Below are 21341 nucleotides of genomic sequence, written 5' to 3'. Positions count from 1 at the left end.
CATGAGACAGAAACTTTTGTTGTTTTAAAGCCACTTGAGATTTTGAGGGGTTTTGTTCCTACAACATAATATAGCTCTCCTGAATGAAACAAAATAGGATATATATACTGAATAGAATGTGATTTGTCCACCAGGCTGCTGACCTGAGAGGCTCATGTGACTTGGGAAGTAGAGCTGGGGTCTCTGTGCTAGTAGGAGATAAAAAGTGTATTATAACATGAAACTGATGCCAAAGAAGTCTCTAATTTTATTAAAACAGTTGAGTACTTTTCCTATGGTCTACAGGAACACAGTCCTTCGGTCAGAAGTGTAAACAATGCTAAAAAATGGCCAAGTTCACTATGCCATAAATGATTCCAACTTTAACTGTAATTTTATTCCTTTGACAAAGCACCAAAGAGTTTAATATTTGAACACGCACCTTTTGCTCAAAGGGTAAAAATCAGTTTTAAATCAGAGGTCATTACCAGCCTACCACTAGAGGGGGCCATCTGCCAAAGACGGTGAGCCACTTTAGCTACACCCAGGGAGAAAGGCACTCTAGTCTAGCTTCTTTTCTTTAACATAAAACTGCTGGTATCACCCAGGAAGCTTTGGAAAAAGCACATTCTCAGAAACCCCCAAAGCCTGATTCAGTAGGTCTGAAGTTGGGTTCAGATATGTGTAATTCTTAAAAATGTTTGGAGTATAGTTGACACACAGTGTTATATTAGTTTCAGGTGTGCACCAGTGATTCGCCATCTCTCTGTATGCTCTGCTGTGCTCACCACACAACGTTGTTACACCACCATCAACTATATTCCCTGTGCTGTACCTTTCATCCCTGTGATTCATTCCCTAACCCGAAGTCTGTACCGCCCACTCCCCTTCCCCCATTTGGCCCCTCTCCCTCCCTATCTCCCCCCGTCTGGCAACCAGCAGTTCTCTGAATTTACAGGTCAGATTTCTGCTTTTGTTCGTTTATTCATGTTTTGTTTTTTAGATTCCACATGAGTGAAATCATATGACATTTGTCTTTCTCAGTCTGATTTCACTTAGCATAATACCTTCTAGGTCCATCCATGAAATGTGTACTTTAAAAAAAAAAAAAAAGCTCTCCCCAAATGCTTCTAATGCAAAGCTAGGTTTGCTTCCACTGGTGTAGATTTCAAAAAGCTGGTCATTCTCAATCAAAAAGTTTTGCCATCTGCAAGGCATTTTTGACAGGGATCAAGACACAAGAAACCTGGCTGGATAAAAACAAAACCTCCTAAGGACAGAATTTCAAACACTTTACAAAAATAATCATCACAGGAACAAAACAGTTATCTTCAAATTTAAATTTATTAAGACATTCAGCTATGTCTGTCAGTCTACATCCAAATTTGCTACTAAAAATAAAATAAAGTCACATCCCACATTAGGAATATCGAGTCTGAAAAACACTTTTTGAGCCAAGCCTATATTGTATAAATAAATGACTAGTTTCTTTTCATATCAAAATTCCCATAAAAAATTACATTCCCCCCTCCCCAGTTCTACCTGTAGCCATGATGAATGTAAAAATTTAAATATGACACATCCTTGTCAAAGAAAAGGTGCAAAGTCTATTAACAGCTTTAAAAGTGGCATTTGCAGAGTGTGATCATACAGTTAAGTACTCATTCCCAAAGTGCAAATATTGCCATGATTTAACACTGTTTTGATTCAGTCGCAAGAATTAAACATTACACAGATTGAAAAGTACACTTAGGGCCTTTATCAGTGCCCTAAAGCCCCTCCCACTTTGGTCTCTTACACTAACGTGGACCCCAAAGTGTTCATTAGAGTTTTAGTTTACTTCACACAGCCAACACAGTATACAATATATTAACAAAAGTTCCATATACATCAAAATATTGAAGACTCCATCATAAAGTTCAAGAGTCTCAGATTACATGAATGCACCCGCAAGGCCCAAGTGCCCTCCCACCCCCTCCCCTAAAGCACATACGAAGTATGAGTGTGCTTCAATCCTGGAATACAATCAATGCTCTTAAGTCTTTGATTTCATTTCAGTGCTGTACAAAACTCAATTATCACCTGACTTGAGTCCCAAGTAACTGAGGGAAACGGAGGTGGTCAAAAGGGCTGGTCGCTACTCATACTTTGCAGTAAGAATGATCCTGTCCCATAGAAAGTGAAATGTCAGTTCTGCTTCTGCCCGCTTCTTCCCATGCTGTCCTGATGCTCTTTATCCTTTCTTTAGCCCCTTTCAAGCACTCAAATCTGATTTTATTTATCCCTTAGAAGTCAGGGGCAGTTTCTGAAGTTGTTGAAGTTGAATTTTCTTGGCAAACCTCTACAAAATATCAGCATAGGATATATAAATACATTTTGATTAGCATACATTGCAAAATTTCTCCCACAATGTCAGGGGGACGAGAGCAAGCAGCCTCCACTGAGAGTACTTCCTGGATCAGATCCTTGGAATGTCAAGTTTCCCGCCTCATCACCTCATACATTCATTCCTCAAATCTGAGCTCAAATTTCATAGTGAGTTAACTCCTCCAGAGTATCAAAGCGTTACTTCTGCTTCTTTTCTTCTACGCTGACCTCAACAGGACATGCTTCACCTTTTTCACTAAAAGGATATTCCTTAGGGTCACACGTCCCTTCCCGGCTATCTGACCTAGGGGCAGTGCACTCATTATTGTCCCTAGACCCTTCCTGCACCCCAGTCCCTGGAGGAGGCTCCTGATTTGGAGGTTCAGTTCCTTCCTGGAGCATGTTTTGCTCGACTCCAGCAGGAGGTTGTGGAACCAGCTCAGTTCCTAACCCTGGAAGCTGGGAGGAGTTTTTGAGGTGGCAGTGGCACAGAGGGCAGGTCTCCTGGACATACAGCCACTTCTTGAGACAGCCTGCATGGAAGAAATGACTGCAAGGTGTGATCACAGCAGACTTCATGTCCTAGAGGGGGGGAAAGATACCTCAATAAATGCCTATTATCTAAAACCTTTGCGGCTAATCCCAAAAGTTCTAGTTCCAACATTTCTTTCCCACAAAGTCCCCACAGAAAATTTGTAACACAGATTTTAGAATAAAACTCATTTTAGATTATAGTGATAATCGTCCTGCCTTCAAAGACTCCTTTGTACCAACAATGCAAGAACCACTGGCTCAACAGTTAAAAGAAGTAAAAACCAAAAATGATTAAGAAACCAACATCTTAACTGGCTTCTGTCTTCGTATGGAACATGAGCATCACACAACTACTGCAGCGTGACTGCTGGGTCCCTCCCCGCCCGCCCACCCCCGTGGCAGGAGTGTAATTAGAACCTCAGAAAATCTGATGAAGACAGGACTTCCCACAGTTCTGCTTCAGCACAGCTGAAGAGATTATTCCATGATGAAATTACTGGCAAGGAGACAAAATCAGCCACATAACACCAGGGTATTGGCAAGGAAGTGGCAATTTCATGAGGGACACCGTATGTGACAGGGTCTGTCTAAGGCGGCGCTTCTCAGTCTGCGTCACAATCGCCCGGAGCGCTTGCGGGCCACGCACATTCCCGGGCGCCCCCAGACCACTGAAGTGGGGGGTCGGAAGGGGCCCTTGCAGATCTACAGCGACAGCCTGTGCACACCCAAGTCTGGTGGGAAGTGGGAGTCTCTGCATTGACGTTCCTTGCAGGAGACAGACGCGGGAGGGACGGCTGAGGACAGGACTTAATTGTGAAGAATGTGTGTTTGGGGCCGCGGCCGTTAATTTTAAGTCCCGGAAAAAGGAGTTACGGTTGTCACAGAAATTCCTTGCCAAGAACTGGTAACACCTGGGAGTCAACTTTTAAGCAGAAAGCCATTCAAGGAAAAGCAGCCAGCTGGGAAGTTAAGCAATCTGACTTTCATTTTCCGCGTAGTATCGGCAGGTAGTCCTAGCACCTCAAAAAAAGTGATGTGACAAAAGGAAATACAAAAACGAGACTCTTATTTAAATCCCAGAGATGGACTATTTAGACATAGGCCCTTTGATGTGCTCTGTCCTGCGCACGATGCTGCTGCCAAGCACCAAGAGGCAGAACTAAGACAATGGCCACTCCACTTGGGGGGAACCTACAACACTCCTTCGTCCCCCAAATGCAAAAACCACCTGGAAAACATTATCTTGCGAGTACCCAAAGGTATGTACTAATAGCAAGAAAAAAGTGGTAGCTGCGTTTTATTCTTGGACGAAACTCTTACACTAGACAGTCTTCAACACACACAAATACATACCCACTCCCATCTAAACTGTAAAGCAGCCCCGGACGAAGAACATTCATTCCTTCATACTCACTGACGCTATCTAGAGTTTTATTCCACCAGCTTGCACTCTTTCAGAGCCACTTTAAAGGAAGAATTTCTGTTGTTGCCCTTAATTTCTATGCATACTTCCAACAGTACGGTTCAGCTATAAAAGCTGCTACTCAACCACCCCCTGCACAGGTTACCGGTGACTAAACTGTAGGCCTATTTTTCGCTGTGATAGTTCCAAACTCATTTAAATACTATCTTTCAATTTTAATAGAAGGCAGACGTCAGCTATTCATCACACACATGCCAAAGATGCCAGGAAGGCCAACTACAATGGCACACGGATCAGCTGCCTCTACCATAGCCTCCGGCCCCCAATTCCAGACGCACAGGTTATATCCATCTCAGATGTCCATCAACCCACAGGTAAACACATACCCTCTACACTTACGTTAAGTAAACGAATACTTCTTCCCCATCCTGGAAATACCAGAAGGAAAAGCATCAGAATCTTGGCACACCACTTTTCAGAAGTTGCTGACTCCTGAATTGATAGTATATATTTGATAGTGTGTGTGTGTGTGTGTGTGTGTGTGTGTGTACACATATTTGGGAGTAAACATAAAATACACCTGACCTGTTTTTCCTTTATTTATGGGTGAGCAATGTTGAAAATAACAATAAATTAGAACTTGAGGGACTAAATTAAAAACTTAGTTCAGAAATAAAATGGAAATATTCTATCAGGTCTTTAATAATTTGAGACCTATTTTTTTTAACCAAGGAAATAATTCTGCCTAGAAATTTAACTTAAATATGGTTAACGTGGTTAAAGTCCCAGGGGATACACCAACAACCCACCCAAATGGATTCTTACTGTGCAAGTTACCTGGTAACAGATGGCACAAATATCATTGTGTTTCTCCAGCTGCTCTTTTGTAGCAATGGGTAATGATTTAATCTTATTCACAGCATCCCTGCGGAGAAGGAAGCTCTTCCACCCCAGCTGTGCCCGAAGCCACACATTATAATAGGAATGGATAAAGATGATCATTGAGCCCATTACGGTCCATTCTCCAAAGATGGTCTCTGAGACGCCATAGGCCACCACACAGAGGGCCACAAGAAACTCCAGAAGGCGGTAAGTGCCATTCACATAGTAGATGACATCATCCATGTTTTCCACTGGCTCTTTTCTGAATTCCTCAACCATAAATAAGACATAAATAAAAAGTGTTCCCAAAACCTGGGGGAAAAAATACATGTATTTTTAAAACAGAGTATGACCACTAAAAAAGACTTTTCATAGACTTTAAGCAATAACAACAATCCTAATACTTTTAGGATGCCATATTTAGTATCAGCGGAAACCATGGTTTAATTAAAATGTGGGTGATCTCAGTAATCCAGGCATTTGATACCAAAAAGCCGTATCTTGAGACTTTCTTAAAAAATTCTGATTAGTCATCACTTTTCTCTAACTCATCCTTTCCTTTTATTCCTCAGATCACCAAAACCATTAAAATTCTATTTAAATTTTCCTAATTCTGTAGTTGTACATGCTCCTCAACTTTCAAAGAACCTTTACCTCTACAAGCAACAATGAATAAATCTTGGTTGCCAGTGTTATATTTTCTTTTACTTCTTACTGATCAGGCAGCAAAGATCCACTTTCAAGTTATAATAAGCTGATTATTTCCAGGGCAGTATCGTCTGTTGTGCGTATCTATGTGTGTATTACACCCGTATGTCATATATTCATACACATCAAGAAACTAAGGATATTTTCGAGTGGGTATTTACTTAAAAAATGTGCTCCAAACAAGCTATAAAATCTTTTAATATTTTATAGTTGCTTATCAATTTAAGCTTTACACGATAGCTCTGTATCCATTTTAAACATTTGCAAAGTTTAATTACCTTGATTAAAAAATACAGTGACATGGATAGGTGTGGTATTTCAATAACCTACCATCTAACGTCTGTGCTCATATCAGTGTAATGTTTTTCTGATAAGTAAGGTAGGAAGTTATCACCTAAATAGGCCACTTACAATCATTCATCTCAAAAAAGTTTAATTCCTTTTCTGGAAGGAAAAATAAGAAAATCAGTTATTATATAGTTAATTATTCCTAGGCTTACCTGAAGAGAGGTGAGAATGCTGCTAGAAATAATGATAAGCAGCCAAAAATCCATGTGGAAAAACTGGCAAATCATGTAAGCCATGTAAGCAGGGAACACTAGTAAAAATAAACAAAGGCTCACAGCACGGAAGTGTTTCCATAAACTCCTAGAAAAAGAAAAATACTCCTTTAAAGCGCCTGTCACCCAGGACCACAACAATCATGTTAGGTCTCGGGCCATGCTGACATTTCCCAAATACTTTACTAAGCATCCTTCTCCTTGCCAGTTACTGTACTAGATTTCAGGACAGGGGTCATAGGCCTGGTATTTCAAAGCCACCTGAGTCACCCTTTCTCTTCTCTCCACTCAGTCAAAATTGCCAAACACCATCAATTCTCTTTTTTTTATTTTTTTCAGTAATTAGCTTTCAGTTCCATTTTCATTTCTACCACTTTCAAAGTTATCTCAGGCTTTTGGAGCATTAAGCCTTAACAATAATGTGTGACCTTAAGTCATGAGACATCTTCTCCCCACCTGTTACACTGTGATGAAAATCTCTGCTACTGTGAGCGCAGTATTACTAAGAGGAATGGTTCTCCAACAGCTCTATTAATCCGCACATCTGTCAGGGCTAGAGGCGTAAAAACTATGAACAACTGTGTTGTAGGACCTACTAGCTGGTCTTCCTCCCCTAGTCCCAATCTATCCCAGACACTGCCTGCCTGATTAATCTTCCTAAAGCTCTACTAGTGTAATATTGTCAATGCCTTCTCTAACTTCCTAGCCTGGCATCTGAGCTCCTCGACTCCCAGTGTTTTGGTCCAAACTTGTCAACACCTGTTCCTCACTACAAGCAAAGATGGTTAATTAACTGTACTCCCAGAAAAACACAAACACTCTTACACCCCACTAGAAATGCCTCTGGTCCCACTCTCTCTTGTTCTAAACCCTTTAGGCTAGCTCAAACTAAACAAATCAGGTAACGTGAATCCTTTCTCCAGGAATCACTGACCCTCTCAGAATTCTTAACACTGGTACCAGCCAATCATACACTGAAACTGCAGTCTTGTTTCAATGATACAGATATTTATATGTTGTATGCCTCAACATTTTTATTTATATTTTATAGTTATTATCTAAATAATATTAATGTACACAGACATAAAAATGTCTTATCACCCAAATTTAAACTCCTTGAAAAAAAGAACAGTAACTCCTTCACATAGCTCAGCTTTTAAGCTCAAAGGCTTGTTTGTAGTGCCAAATAAAACTTGAATATTTATTTCTGCGTGATATTTTTCAAATTATTTTCCATCTATTCCTACTTTTTTTTAAACCTATCTATCCACCCAAATTCAAAGCCCTAAGATATAAGCATGACAAAAGTTATCATGGTTATCTTATGGGGGAATACTATATATACGTAAGTATATATATATATAACTTCATATATTTAGCTTAATGTATACATATACTTAACTTAGTGTGTATACATATTATATATACACTTTTTACATATAATAAAACTTTATGCTTTTAAGACACCCAACAAATCGAGAGACTTTCTTAGACTTAGATTTCAGTTTCGGATTCCACTTGAACCCTACTTGTCAATGGTGGAATACATACACAGAAGGAGCCCCATAGTTATGGCAAAAGGAGAAGGGACATAATTTTTTCTTTTGTGTACTTCTTCATATATCAAAATATTCTAATAAATCATTCCTTAAATACACCCCAATTTAAGATAGATTATATACCAAGTTCTAAAAGATACATAAACAAAAACCTTCCCCAACAAGTGCCTTAAGCAGAACTTAGAAAAATCTTTCCTTACAACAGAAAAAAGGTCATTTCTACCCCCTGTAAATTTACTTATCGTTACTTTATATACCTGATTTACAAGCAAATAAAGATAGAGGGCTGCCACAAAGGATTAAAAAAAAAAAAGATATTAGATATTTCCATTTCCTGGGTAAATAAAAGCCAAAGGTGGAGTACTTTTTTAACACAGTGATCACAAATCTAGAAAGAAATCAGTATGAACCCAAAACAGATTTCCTCTTTTAAAACACAAAACTCAATTACAATCTATTAACTGAATATCAAGACTTGAAATTATTAATGATTTCCTATAAAAGATGAACTATTCATTTGTTCATTTGTTCATATTCATCCATTGAGGAAATGTAGATTTCAACCAAAATCATTCAGAGCTCAGGGCTGCAAAAAAAAAAATTAATTTTTTAATTAAAAATCATTATCTGTGATCTCAAATCCACGCAGTCTCAAGGAAACCAAAAAAAAGGCGGCATAAAGAAAAATAACCACACACAAGGTTAAATGCTAGACTGTATGGGACTTTCTATAATTTACTAATTCAGAGAAGAAAAATTAAAGCTAGGTACTTGGGAACTGTTTTACAACTTTTCTTGCAAACATTTTCTACCTTCCAAAGTTATGGGACAAACATAAACTTGTCAGTAGTTCTGCTTTGAGATCCAAAAAATAAAAAGTTTTACTTTATTTTTTAAAGAAAGGCAGGCAGGAAGGAATTACTGTAACAGTAGTTATAGTTTATTAGATACTAAATTGTAAATCACTTTCTTTAAATAGGGTAATTTGCCTTAAAGCTTTAAATGTATTTTTTCAAAATCAAGCTATGATCCATTTATATAAAATAGGTATATATTCACATACAGATGTACGTATATTATTTTTATATACATAAAGAAGCATAAACACCATTATGCCAAGAGTTATAATTTATTTCTAATTTTGGTGTGTGTATACACACCAACACACAAATATATATACACAAACATAGGTGTGTATATTATATACACAAATATGTATCTTTATTTAAGCAGTTAAAATTCAATAAAAATCTAATTTAAAATTAAATATAAAATGAACAGCAGAAAACAACATTGAAATCTTATCCTATTAATAGGTTAAGCACTATAAAATAAAATAAAAAATTTTTACATTCACCCCAATCCATTTTTTTTAGAAGTTTGTCATTTGAAAATCTACTATGTAATTTGAGTAAGTGGACCATTATCCTAAAATTCCTTGTTAAAAACTGGAATAAAATTTATAGATAAGGGCAACAATTATCTCTACGGCTAAAACTGAGACACCTTTTGAAGTTAAACACTGGAAATTACCTCTAGTCCAAGCAACTCCAAAGACATGTGAGGCTTTTCTCCCCCTAGTAATTATTTCTTAAATGACAGAGAAGCAGTGTTATATGAATTATCGATATTATCTCTTAATTATTCCTCTAATTTGAGAGTTAAGATATTTTTCGTTTCCTTTCTCAATCCCCAGTACTCTGAATTAGTCATAATCCTTAATTCAGGATGCACTGTCACCACTGGTCTGTGGGTGGCCCTCTTTTTACTGAGCTAGTAATCTAATTAGCTATCTTAAATACTGTAACAAGCCTTCATGAACCTGTCTCCCCATACAAAAGTGAGGGCCCGGACAATAACCCACATTTCACCACATAGCAGGCCTGCCTATTCCACGTCCTGCCTCCCTGCACCCATTGAAAGCATCAACATGAATCTGTGTTCTTTACTCTCTTGCTTGCTTTTCCTTTTTTATAGTTTTATTAATCTATCTGTATTCCTAAAGAGTATATTTTAAATTTTTGTTTAACACAAAAATAACATTCTATACTGTCATCTTTGGGGATTTACTTTTTAACTTTATAATGCTATGAATCGTGCATATTGTTTTCTGTGTCACTGCATTTCTAACATTCCATGGTGATTATTATCACATTTACTCACCCACTTTGTTTGATTGTCATTTGGGTTGTTCCCAGATTTATGCTACTGTGAATTGTGCAATGAACATTCTTCTGCATGTCCTTACTGAAACATGTGTAAGAACGTCTAGAGTATACATGTAGGAGGAGAGAATGGCCGCACTGTTTCCAAAGTGATTACACCACTTTACACTCCCACCAGAAACCAGGGATACCATGTCATCTAGACCTTTTCCACTCTAGATAATTAGCTGACTTTCCTTTCTCTCTCCTTTCTTCCTTCCTTCCTTCCTTTATTCCTTGCCAATCCCACAGGTTTAAAACAGCACTTCAGTGTGGTCTTGATTTACATTTCTCTTATCACTAAAGATGCTGAACCTCTCTTCATATTCATGTGTCTCCTCTTTCACTAAAAGCCTAAAGATAAAAATGTATTTCATCCATTTCTCTTGCTCATTTGAGCTATTTGTATATTGATACCAATTCTTGGGCAAGTGCAAATACTATGAATATCTTCTCCCAGTTTATAAAGTTAACTTTAGGTCTAAAAAGTTATTAATTGTAATTGTTAGATTTATCACTCTTTCCTTTCCTAATCACAGTCATTCTTAACTCTTAGTCTCGCTCTCCCACAGCAGTTGTCAGTTTAAGAAACTGTTTCCTACTTGAAAGTCCAAAATATAGTAGCCTATGTGAGTTTTAATTTTTGTTTTTGACATTTTAGGTCTCTAACATTCCAGAGTTGGTCCTTTGTTTATGGTGTGAGATAGGAACCCATTCTCTCCTTTTCCCAATAGAGACCATTTTTTCCAGCAACATTATGGAAGAGTACCACCTGTCCCCACTCACTGGACATGCCACCCTTGTCATATACCAAAGTCCAACATATATAGGTGTGTTTGGGGGCTCTCTGTTCTAGTGCTCAAGCTGTCTATATTCCAGCCAATATTACAAATCTGCATAGTACCTCCTGCTATGAGTGAAATAAAACTTTATCTTTCTCAAGTTGTCTGTGTGACTTCCATACAGGGATTACACCAGCCGCACAGAATGAGTTGGGGAGTATTCTTTTTATTGTCTGGAAGTGTGTGTTTCAAATAGGAATAATCTGTTCCATCAAAGTTTGGAACTTGCCTGTAATACCATTTGGGTCAAGATGTTTGCCATTTGCTTCCACTTCTTCAACAGTCACAGAACTATCCAAGTTTTTAAATTCTTCTTGAGTCAGTTCTAATCAGTTACATTTTTCTCAAACTCTTCGATTTCATTTGTTTTAAAAAGTACTGGCATTTGGCTGTACTCTCTTATTTACCATAGGCAACGGTAGGAGAGAAGCACCTAACCCTAACAATTCATCCCTTTTTCGTCCTTTCACAGCCAAGAACCCCTCTTGCCTTTGGCGAATGCTGCAGTGGACACCAGCAAGAACACTGACAATGATGCAAAATAACCACCCCACACCCACACACAGGGCTTCTCAGTTTCATTCCTTTCAAATTTCCTCTCCATTTGACCTTGGAGGAAAAAGCCAGTAATGAGGCTACTTCAACATCCTGGTGGGAATCAGAACTGGATTTACTGGTTCTTACGGCAGTGGAATTAGATATTTCTTTCTCTTTTCTGATACTTTCTATAGTATTATATTAGTCTTATCGGTATACGCTAAATTAATTTGTATGAGTAATACTACTAAATGATACTGCCAGAAATGACAAAACAGTGTTGTCCTTAGGTCAAAAACAACCCATTTAAATGGCCACTTAACCAAGTTCACCACTGAGTTCAACATCTTAAATGCTTCTATTGATACCTTAAACCTCAAAACCAAATCTCAAATAACTATAATTAATTAAAATGATTATCTGAAACAAATCAAAAAGCTCTAAACTTATTTAAATTAAATTGATTCTTGCAGCCATTCTACCATTGGAGAAAAATTTCAGAATGTTCAGCAATGTGGGATATAGGGATAAAAAGATAAATCTGATGAACTGTAATTAAAATGTTAATTTGAAATGTTTTAAACATCTGCTGTCAAAATTCTATCTCCCAAAAGACTGCCTGTTCCCTTACTCATAAAACACTACCAAAGAAGCAATAAATTCAGGTATTTCAAAAATCAACAGAATGTCAACAGACGCTGGAAAGAAACAGTGGTGCTGAATTTTTAGTAATTCTTTATAGAATGTCCTTGTATAAACTACAGTAAGCCTAATTCTACCTTAAAGAGCTAAATAATAACTTGACTTTCATTCCTTAAGAGAACTTCTGTAATATGGCATGAACATGAATGCAGCTATTAATTTCACCTGGTCCCATAAGGTGTCAAGAATCCCCATTAAAACCTCAGTAAGTTAAAACTGTCTAAAGGCCATCAGATGAGGCCACTATTCCATAAATGCCTATCTTTATGACTGCCTGAGAGCCTTTCTCTCTCCTTCAAATGATTTCCTGTTTTCTCAATGCTTTCTCTGCTTTAGCATTACACAGAATAAAATTACATTATTTACTGTATTTCCTGGACTAAATTTGATCCTCTCCATTCTTCATTTTAAAACTGAATATAAAAAGTATTAATTAAATTTCTCTGAAGAAGAAAAAGTTGACTTGTGATTACATGGCCTTTGATGTGATTTCTAACTATAAGAATCTTGAGGAAAAAAAACAGAAAAGTCAAACATATAGAAAAAAAAAAAGGTAAACTTGTTACCTTACGCGAATACCAATTATTCATCCATTTTCTGTCTCTAAATATTATCTAAATCTTCAAACAACAAACTCGTACAAAGAATTTTACAAAAATTTCTTTTAGGAAGTTTCTTACTTGTCTCTAGATGCTCCCAGCGCCAGAACAATAGGATCTGCGATCTCTAACATAGACTGTAGGATAGAAGCTACGACAATGAAAAGGATAATACTGAGCAGGAATGCCCGGTGAACAACCTGTAGCTCTATCAGACCAGTCTGCACTGCCAGGATCAACAGCGTAACTCCTTCTGTCATGCCCCTAAAGAAAGCACACGTTTTCAGAAAAACAATCAAAATCTCATTTCATTCCAAGAGAAAATAATCCAAAGACTTACACTGTTGTTACATATTTGTGATCTAGTCTGACTTAGACAAAAAAACCTGATCAGAATATTAACTTATATAGAGCATCGATGTAATAAGTAATACATAGTCATAATACACCATTATATGTGTGCAAAATGTAATAGCTATTATTTTAGCATACAATGAGGAGATAAAAAGCAACTTCTAAGATAAATAAAAGTGTTCTAACCAGGCTTTGCTAATGAGCCAGATACTCTACCATTCTTAGATATCCACTGAATTATATTTATATCATGAGCTGTAGCTTGATTAATAAAAAATAAAATCATAGGTGAATGTCTTCATAATCTTGGGAGTAGGAAAGGTCTCTTTAAGTAGACCTAAGAACTAGAGAAGACATAAATATACTTTCTTGAAATTCAGTTTCCATATGGAAAATACATAAAAAATCTTGAGATCTTTTTCATCTTATTGACTTGATTTATAAAGAACCCTCACAAATAAATGAACAAAGGTTAAGTCCAGTTTTCAAAACCACAAATGAGTAAATATTTCAAAGTCTGATGACCCAACCATTGACAAGGAATTTTGAGAAAAAACAGGGAGACTAATGTTGAGATAAAACAGAAAAAACCTTTCTAGAGAAAAACTTGCTAATGAATTTAAAAATGTATATACCCTTCAACTCAATAATCTTACTGATAATTTACCCTATGGATGTACTACAAAAAATTTAAATGTAAAAGAAAATATAGTGAATAACAGAACATGTTATGTGATATCACAGGGATACAACTGGCAAAATCCAGACTCTGAAAAACTAAACAGGACTATCTCGTGTCTTCAACAAATAAAATGAAAGGGAAAAAATACAGACACAGCAGGGACCTAAATATTAAAAGAAACTTAAAAAAATAGTAACCAACTGCAATATGGGCCTTATTTGGATCTGAAGTTGAACAAACAAAATGTTAAAAACACAAAAAAGGGTAATATGAACACCAACTGGGAATTTTATGTCAAGGAATTCTTCTCTTACTGGGAATGAATGTACTATTGTAGTTATGCTTTTTCAAATGAGACAATGAGACTGAAATATTTATGGGTAAGATGGTATTATATCTGGGATTTGCACCAAACAAAGGCAGCTGGGGATTATGGAGGGGACAAAGTAAGTGGAGTAGATAGGGGCAAGCATGACGGAAGACTGGCTATACTACTGGAGATAGATGACAGGTATCTGGAGGTTCATTTTACTATTGTTTCAACTTTGTTAATTTAAAAGTTTTCTAATTAAGAGTTAAAAAAAAAGGAGACATATACAAAGGAACCATTTTTTAATAAAAAAAGAAAAAAAGAAATACATCCATATTTTGGAATACTATACCTTTATCAAAAAGAATGAGGATGTCTTTGTGTTGACATAAAAAAACATCTAAAACATATTTAAGTGAAAAACTTAAGTGCAGAACTGTGTATACTATGTGGAAATGAAACAAAAACAAAAGTAGCAAATATATATGTGTGTGTACTTTTCCCCATAAGAAATTTTAAAATAACCATTATAAACTGTTACCCTTCAGGGAGAGGAAATGGCAAGCAGGGGGAGGAAGAATTGTCACTTCTCATTTCGTATTTTCTGAATGGTGTGAATTATTTTTCTTTCTTGCCCTCCTCCCTCTTTTGCCATTATAAAGGCGTTAGCTGGGACTAGCAGGAAGATTATAAAGCATTTTTTTCTCTTCTGTCATAAAAAAATACTGTACACCCCCCAAAAAATGTTTCCTCCAATTTACAAGATACTCACCATCTACTAATTCTGCAACATTCCATAAAGATTTAAAGACTTTAAGATTATATAAATTTATACAAATGAAACCATTAAAAATTCCTACATTAACAGAAATCGTGACAAGTTTTAGAAATAGGGTTTCCCAATATCTAATCTTAGTGATTTAATAACTAGATTAACTATTCTGCGTTCTCATTAATGCATCCTTTGAAACTTCAATCAGTATCCAAATTATGTCCACACACACAAAAAAATTTTTAAGTATCAAATATAGAAATTGGATTTTAACAGGTCTACACTTAAACTTCAAATGGGAAAAAGCAAGCTATCAAAAATCTCTTAGGGCACCTGGGTGGCTCAGTTGGTTAAGTGTCCAACTCCTGATTCCAGCTCATGACTCATGATCTCAGGGTTGTGAAACTGAGCCCCATGTCAGGCTCTGCACTGGGTGTGTGGAGCCTGTTTATGATTCTCTCTCTCCCTCTGCCCCTCCCCTATGAAAAAATCTCTTAAATCTAGGAAAGTGTCCAATATATATTGATATGTACATACAGTAAAAACTCATCTTTTACATATGGAAATTCAGTTATATTTTAATAGTATTTTAAATCCAAATAGATGCAACCATTCAAAAAAATATCTCAAAATTCCATTTCCTCTGAAATTCATCATTACTTCTTCAAATTATATATAATATTTAAATGTCTAGAGGTAGCCATAGTCAAGAACTTACCGATTCATGGCAGGATCATTCATGAAAGCTCGATAACCCTGCAAGTAAAACTTGCAGAGCGTCAGAACACCCAAGGCAACAAAGGAAACCGTGAAGACCAAACCCAAAAGCGAATAAGGAGTGCTGCAGCATTCAGCAATACTAGAAAAAGGAGGGTGGGGAAATATTGACAGATAAAAATTTTCCATTTGAAAAAACCGTCTTAAGCCTTCAAATAACCACCAACCTTTATCTGATCCTCATCAATTAAAACACCCCAAACCAAAATTTGAGGTAAAAATCACCTAACCACTCCATTAATAATTTAAATCCATTCTTCTAGTATCCTAACCTACATTTTTTTAAAACTCTTTGGCAAATATTCAGTCCATAGCATCATATCTGAAATAGTCTTCTCTTTATCACCTCTTTCAAAAGCAGTAAGGGCTTAAATTGTCTTCAAACCCTAAGAGACATATAATTAACATGCTGATAATATTCAAAAAAGACTCATATAGTTGCCCATAGTACCTTCTGAAAAATGTTGGCTATTCGAATTGTGCTAATATGATTACCTGTCAAAACTCCTTATTTGACCAAACTGCTACCAGGGAAGGCCCATATTGACTTTGCAGCTCCCAACTCCTCTCAATACAACAGTATTTTCCATATTATTAATACTTTAACTTTTAATTTAATTTAGGTTTACATAATTGCATTTTTTTCTGGGTTATTTCAAAAGCATATCCAAGAATACAGCCTAAGACCATTTAAAAAATAATTTTATCATCAACTTTTAACATAAAAGTTTGCTATGAATACCACTTACAAGAACTGGAAGACCTTACACTAACTAAAGCTTGTAAATACTTTCACACTTTATGGAAATACATTCCATACTTTCACTGAACATATTAGAAACTAACTCATTAACAAGTATTTTACAAACATATGTAATATTATGTACTAATAGTTTGGATTTAACATTTATACAGCATTTAACAAATGTTCAGAGAAGTCTGAGAATTCCAGTTAAGAATTTCATTTGTATGTATGAGGAATTCATTCAGGCAAATCAATACCTATCCTTTACTATGTAGCTCTGTGCTTCTGCTACGTAGTTATCCTTCCTACACAATTAACTGCTCATAAGTTAAGTTTTTAAGTGAAAACATCTACTTTTCCATAGACCAATATACATTATGATGAGGAAAAAAAAATATGTGGTTTTCTTTTAGGAGTCAAGATATCTATGAGTCATGGTGGTTGATAGCTAAAAGAATGATTGTATGGTATTCTTAGAAATCTAATTTCTGAAATGTGACATTTTCTCAGAAATCCTTGTGCAGGATGTTTAAACAAATTGTCTAATAACTAAAAAGTAATAATCATGGCTAAAAATACACTAAAACTTTTACTTCATTCTCATGGGAAAAGTCTGAAAATTTTACTGATGATCCATGCTATTTCTCTATTCTTGTCTTAATATTTAGAGAAATCTTTTATACCCAAGCAGTATGATTTAATTACATTTTCAAGAGGATATTTTCAAAAGAGAACATAAGAAAGCAAAAGGTTTCAACCTAACTTTGGAGAAGTGAAAGGATTTGGAAAACTTTATAAAACTTTTCTTCCTCTCTCTCTTCAGTGAGATGTTTTACTGATTTTAGTTTCTATTTCCTGGCTGCAAAAACAAAGTTTTTGTTTGTGTGTGCTTTTTTAGTTGGTTTGTTTAGTCAGAATATGCTGATAAACTTGCAATCTTCCTTTTGTAAATAAGTTGTTCTTTGGCAAGGTAAACACACCAATGTAACCTGGCACAAAGAAGCATCAAGGACAACGAACAATGCTTACAGAGATAGAAATTAACAGAAGAACCAATTAACTTCTCTGTTAAAAACCAAAGTTCAACATTCCTATATTTAGGAATGTACTCTATTCTACGTATAAAAAGGAATAGAGAGAAAAATCATTTTGTCAAGACACCTAAACCTCATCTAAAAGTTTCAGTATTACTTTCTTACTTTGTAAGTAAGTCCAAACTCATTCATGGCTTACTGATTTGTTAAGCCTATTACACTGTGCTACATTTGATCTGATTGTGCTTTTTAATGGCTAATAATATGGTTTAAAACATGACCAATCCCAGTCTCACACTTAGGTTATTATCCTAACCAAAGGATTCTATTTCTCTTTCTCTTTAAATTGAATTACTTTTTGGATCATTTTAAAATTCTTCATAAAACTTCCATAATATTTACATTAAAAAACAATAGCAGGGGTGCCTGGGTGGTTCAGTCATTAAGCGTCTGCCTTCAGCTCAGGTCATGATCCCAGGGTCTTGCTCTGCAGGAAGCCTGCTTCTCCCTCTCCCACTCCCCCTGCTTGTGGTTCCCTCTCTCACTGTTTCTCCCTCTGTCAAATAAATAAAATCTTAAAAAAAATAAAAAATAAACAATAGCAGTGAAACTTCATTAATAATGAACTATTAAAATATATTTGGTATCAATTTATTGCATGCTTATAGAAGCTACTTATCAACTAAAAGTGTTATTTTTAGAAAGTATAAAATAAGTTTATTCTGCTTATTTACTAAAATAGGTACTGTCCTATGACATTTTTATTGATATTTAACACTGTGTTAACATTTTCCCTGCACCCCTTACTGCACAGTGCTCCATCACTTGGTTGGCTGAGAAACAATGGCTCTATTAACTAAAACTCAACACTTTTGTCTGCCTATATGTACTCTCCCGAAGGACAGAGTTTCATTCTTGCCTGTGTGTGCCAGGGAATGAAGATACATAGCCATGTGCTAGGTTCTGAGGGCTTGAGATTCAAACTCAAGAGTGGAAAAATGACAAATGTGGATGTAGCTCACAACAAAGATAACTTTAGTAGAAAAAGGACTCCGATGACTTAAGACTATTTTTTTAAAAAACTAAATCTTAAAAACCAAGTCTTAGAATTCCTTTGGGGCAAAGAGCAAAGCATTATGATATACTCACTTCTCCAATTATTTGACTGTATCTGAATAATGAAGCAAAACATTAAAAATAACAGGGCGTTAGTTGCAAGAGTAAGGTTTGAACTCAGATGGGCTCTGACATCAGCATGGCTTCTTTCAACGGTGTCACCTGGGGCAAGGTACTCTCAGTACAGTCTCCTCAGCTATTAAAAAATGGTAAATGATAATAAAGGCACCTATCTCTCAGGGTTGCTGTCAAGATTAAATGTGAAGAAAAGTGTTTAGGAATGTGGTGGCACATATTAAATACTTAGTAATTGATAATTATTTTTAGTAACATGTTTTATTTACCCAACCAATAGTTTAACTTGAAATTAAAAAAATATTTTTAAAATTTGCCATGTACCTTTCCACAAATCATTTGCTACAGCCAAATATACCATTATTACCTTAGCACCTCCCTGCACTGCCAGACCTAGGCATCCACCAAATGAAAATCCTATCTTAATTAAATATGGGGTACACTCTAATGTAACTGGAAATTTGCAAAACTTGCTATTCCTAGATCAAAGTCTTCTCTTCCTAAGATTATGTACAGTATCATATGTTCTTATTAATTACCTTGTCAGGAAAAGGAAAAGAAGCCTCTCACGTGATGCAGGCTGATCTCGAGTACTGAAATAGGAGTAAATCTGAAGAGCAAATAAGACGAGCCAGAAAACCATGAAAAGTACAGGGACTACGAGTTGATTCCACAGGGACATTCCCAAGGCTAGAAGGCCATATACCTCTACTACCTGAATAAGAAAATGAGACAGGAAAACATCTTGTATCACTTCAATAAACACTTTTAAACACAAAAGAGTTCAAAGTACTTAAAAAGAGAAAAATTAAATTGCTTTTCTTTCACTATAAGATTGTTCCAACTAAATTCCTTTAAAGTTAGCTCTGTATATACAGTTAGTATGTTTTCTAAAATTATCTGATTTTGCATTACTATCAACACTTGACACACATTCATCAAATGACAACCTTTATAAACTGCCCTTACAGTTCAGAGTAAAGTCTCTTTCAGAGTAAAACTACATCAAAGGTAGGATGAGTAGACTTTGTAAACTTACTCAAGTCTAAATCAAAATGATCAGGACTACCATAAATGATGCAATAGTGTGTGAATGGCTAGAAAAAGGGGCAATGTAAAAGGAAGAATTTTTCCGGTTTTATTCAGGAAATGTCATAGGGGAGAAACAGTTTGACAAAAGACAGAATAAACACTGGAGTTTACTCTATTGGAGAGCAAAGACAGTTAGTAAGTCTTTTCCCCCAGACAGATCAATTCCCCTTGCTCCTCCTGTGTATTTATCAAACAACATTTCTCAATTGACTTGATCTGCCTAGTGCATTAACACCAGGAAAAAAGGTACAACTAAAAAAAGTTTATTAATCTACTACCCAGTAAATTAGCTTTCCAGTTTGTAAAACAATCTCTTATGAGACTCGTTAGGAGGAATCAATTCTCATAATCTGATTCAGCCTAAGAGCATACATGTAACAAAGTTTCTGGAGTTACTATGCCAAGGACCAGACTCTGGTAACACAATAGGGTTCTGCAAGGCAGGCTACAAACTCTAACCTACATAGCCAAATTGTCTTGCTGGAACTCTCAATGTGATACCAGAATGTTTCAATAAAATTCAAAAATCTTAAATTAAAATACACTGACTTCAAGTTTTTCTGATTTCTAATTAACACCTATCTCTAGGTAGACCTAGATCTTTTAAGTATTAAATTAAAATGCAATGACTTGCAGATTATTCTAAATTTAAATTTTTTCTGTAAATCAAATGCTTTCTCTAAAATCCAGTCAAGATTAACTTCTATTTTTCCCCTACTAGAAAATATTTAAAGAAAAAGCAAGTTGTCCAACTAGCTGCAAAGTTATTACTAGCAGCAAACTGATCATTGAGAGGTAGAGAGTAATTTTCCTCCTTTCCATTCAAAGAACAGATGACTCAAAAGCCTGAGAGTTTCCATTTCTTACCTATCCAATTCTTTCCAGGTTGTGGATTTCATAACCTAGAATTTATTTTCAACTACGACATCTAGTGATGCATGAATCTTAAGGCAACCAAGAAGGTAAACACATGACACTGAAAAATGAGGGCTCTGTCCTTAACAGTCCCCATTAAATAAACAGTAAACAATTAATGTTTACTAATTGTCTTCTGTTTCCCACAAACTAGGGTAGCTCCACAAGACTGAATTCAAAGAAAAAATACATATTTTAGTCATTCTTATTCTGAATACAACTATAACCCTTCCTCATGAAATAGCTCTTCGTTGAGTATGAAAATAACTTCCTCTTCTCTGAAAGACCTACTTTCAGGAAAATTGCCCAAGTTAATCATTACATAAGATGAACAAAGAAGAAGGCAGAATCAACCTAAAGCCAAGAGTTTAGGGAAATTTTTCTGGGAAATCTGCCCCTGGGGCCACAACAACAACAAAAAAACCCACTTCACTTAGTAGTTTCAGTTTAGTCAATCTGAGAGCCTCCTGTACCTTAAGGTCATATACACACAGTCAAAAGGTAGAAATGAATGTGCATTTTAGCACTCTTTTTATATCAATGTCAGTTTTCGTATCTGTTTTATATACTGAA

At 35.8% G+C, this 21341-nt stretch overlaps 1 protein-coding gene across 3 annotated transcripts in view; it reads right to left on the bottom strand.

The window, feature by feature from the left end:
- Positions 1-1304: 1304 nt before the first annotated feature.
- RNF145 (ring finger protein 145) overlaps positions 1305-21341 on the bottom strand; it is a 55303-nt gene continuing 35266 nt past the window's right edge. For 2 of the 3 annotated variants that reach the window (XM_035727624.1, XM_027605255.2), the window contains 6 exons: positions 19301-19476; positions 15733-15873; positions 12978-13160; positions 6394-6541; positions 5141-5497; positions 1305-2928 (listed from right to left, as the gene is read on the bottom strand). In XM_035727624.1, coding sequence (XP_035583517.1) covers positions 2545-2928; positions 5141-5497; positions 6394-6541; positions 12978-13160; positions 15733-15873; positions 19301-19476 — 1389 coding nt within the window. In that variant the 3' untranslated portion in view covers positions 1305-2544. The remainder of the gene's footprint in view (positions 2929-5140; positions 5498-6393; positions 6542-12977; positions 13161-15732; positions 15874-19300; positions 19477-21341) is intronic. The other variant, XM_027605257.1, reaches the window with a different exon arrangement.

This window comes from Zalophus californianus, chromosome 5, assembly GCF_009762305.2.
Source record: "Zalophus californianus isolate mZalCal1 chromosome 5, mZalCal1.pri.v2, whole genome shotgun sequence".
NCBI classification, from domain to species: domain Eukaryota; kingdom Metazoa; phylum Chordata; class Mammalia; order Carnivora; family Otariidae; genus Zalophus; species Zalophus californianus.
Note: the sequence above shows the minus strand (reverse complement) of the source record. Positions and strands in the feature narration are given on the sequence as shown.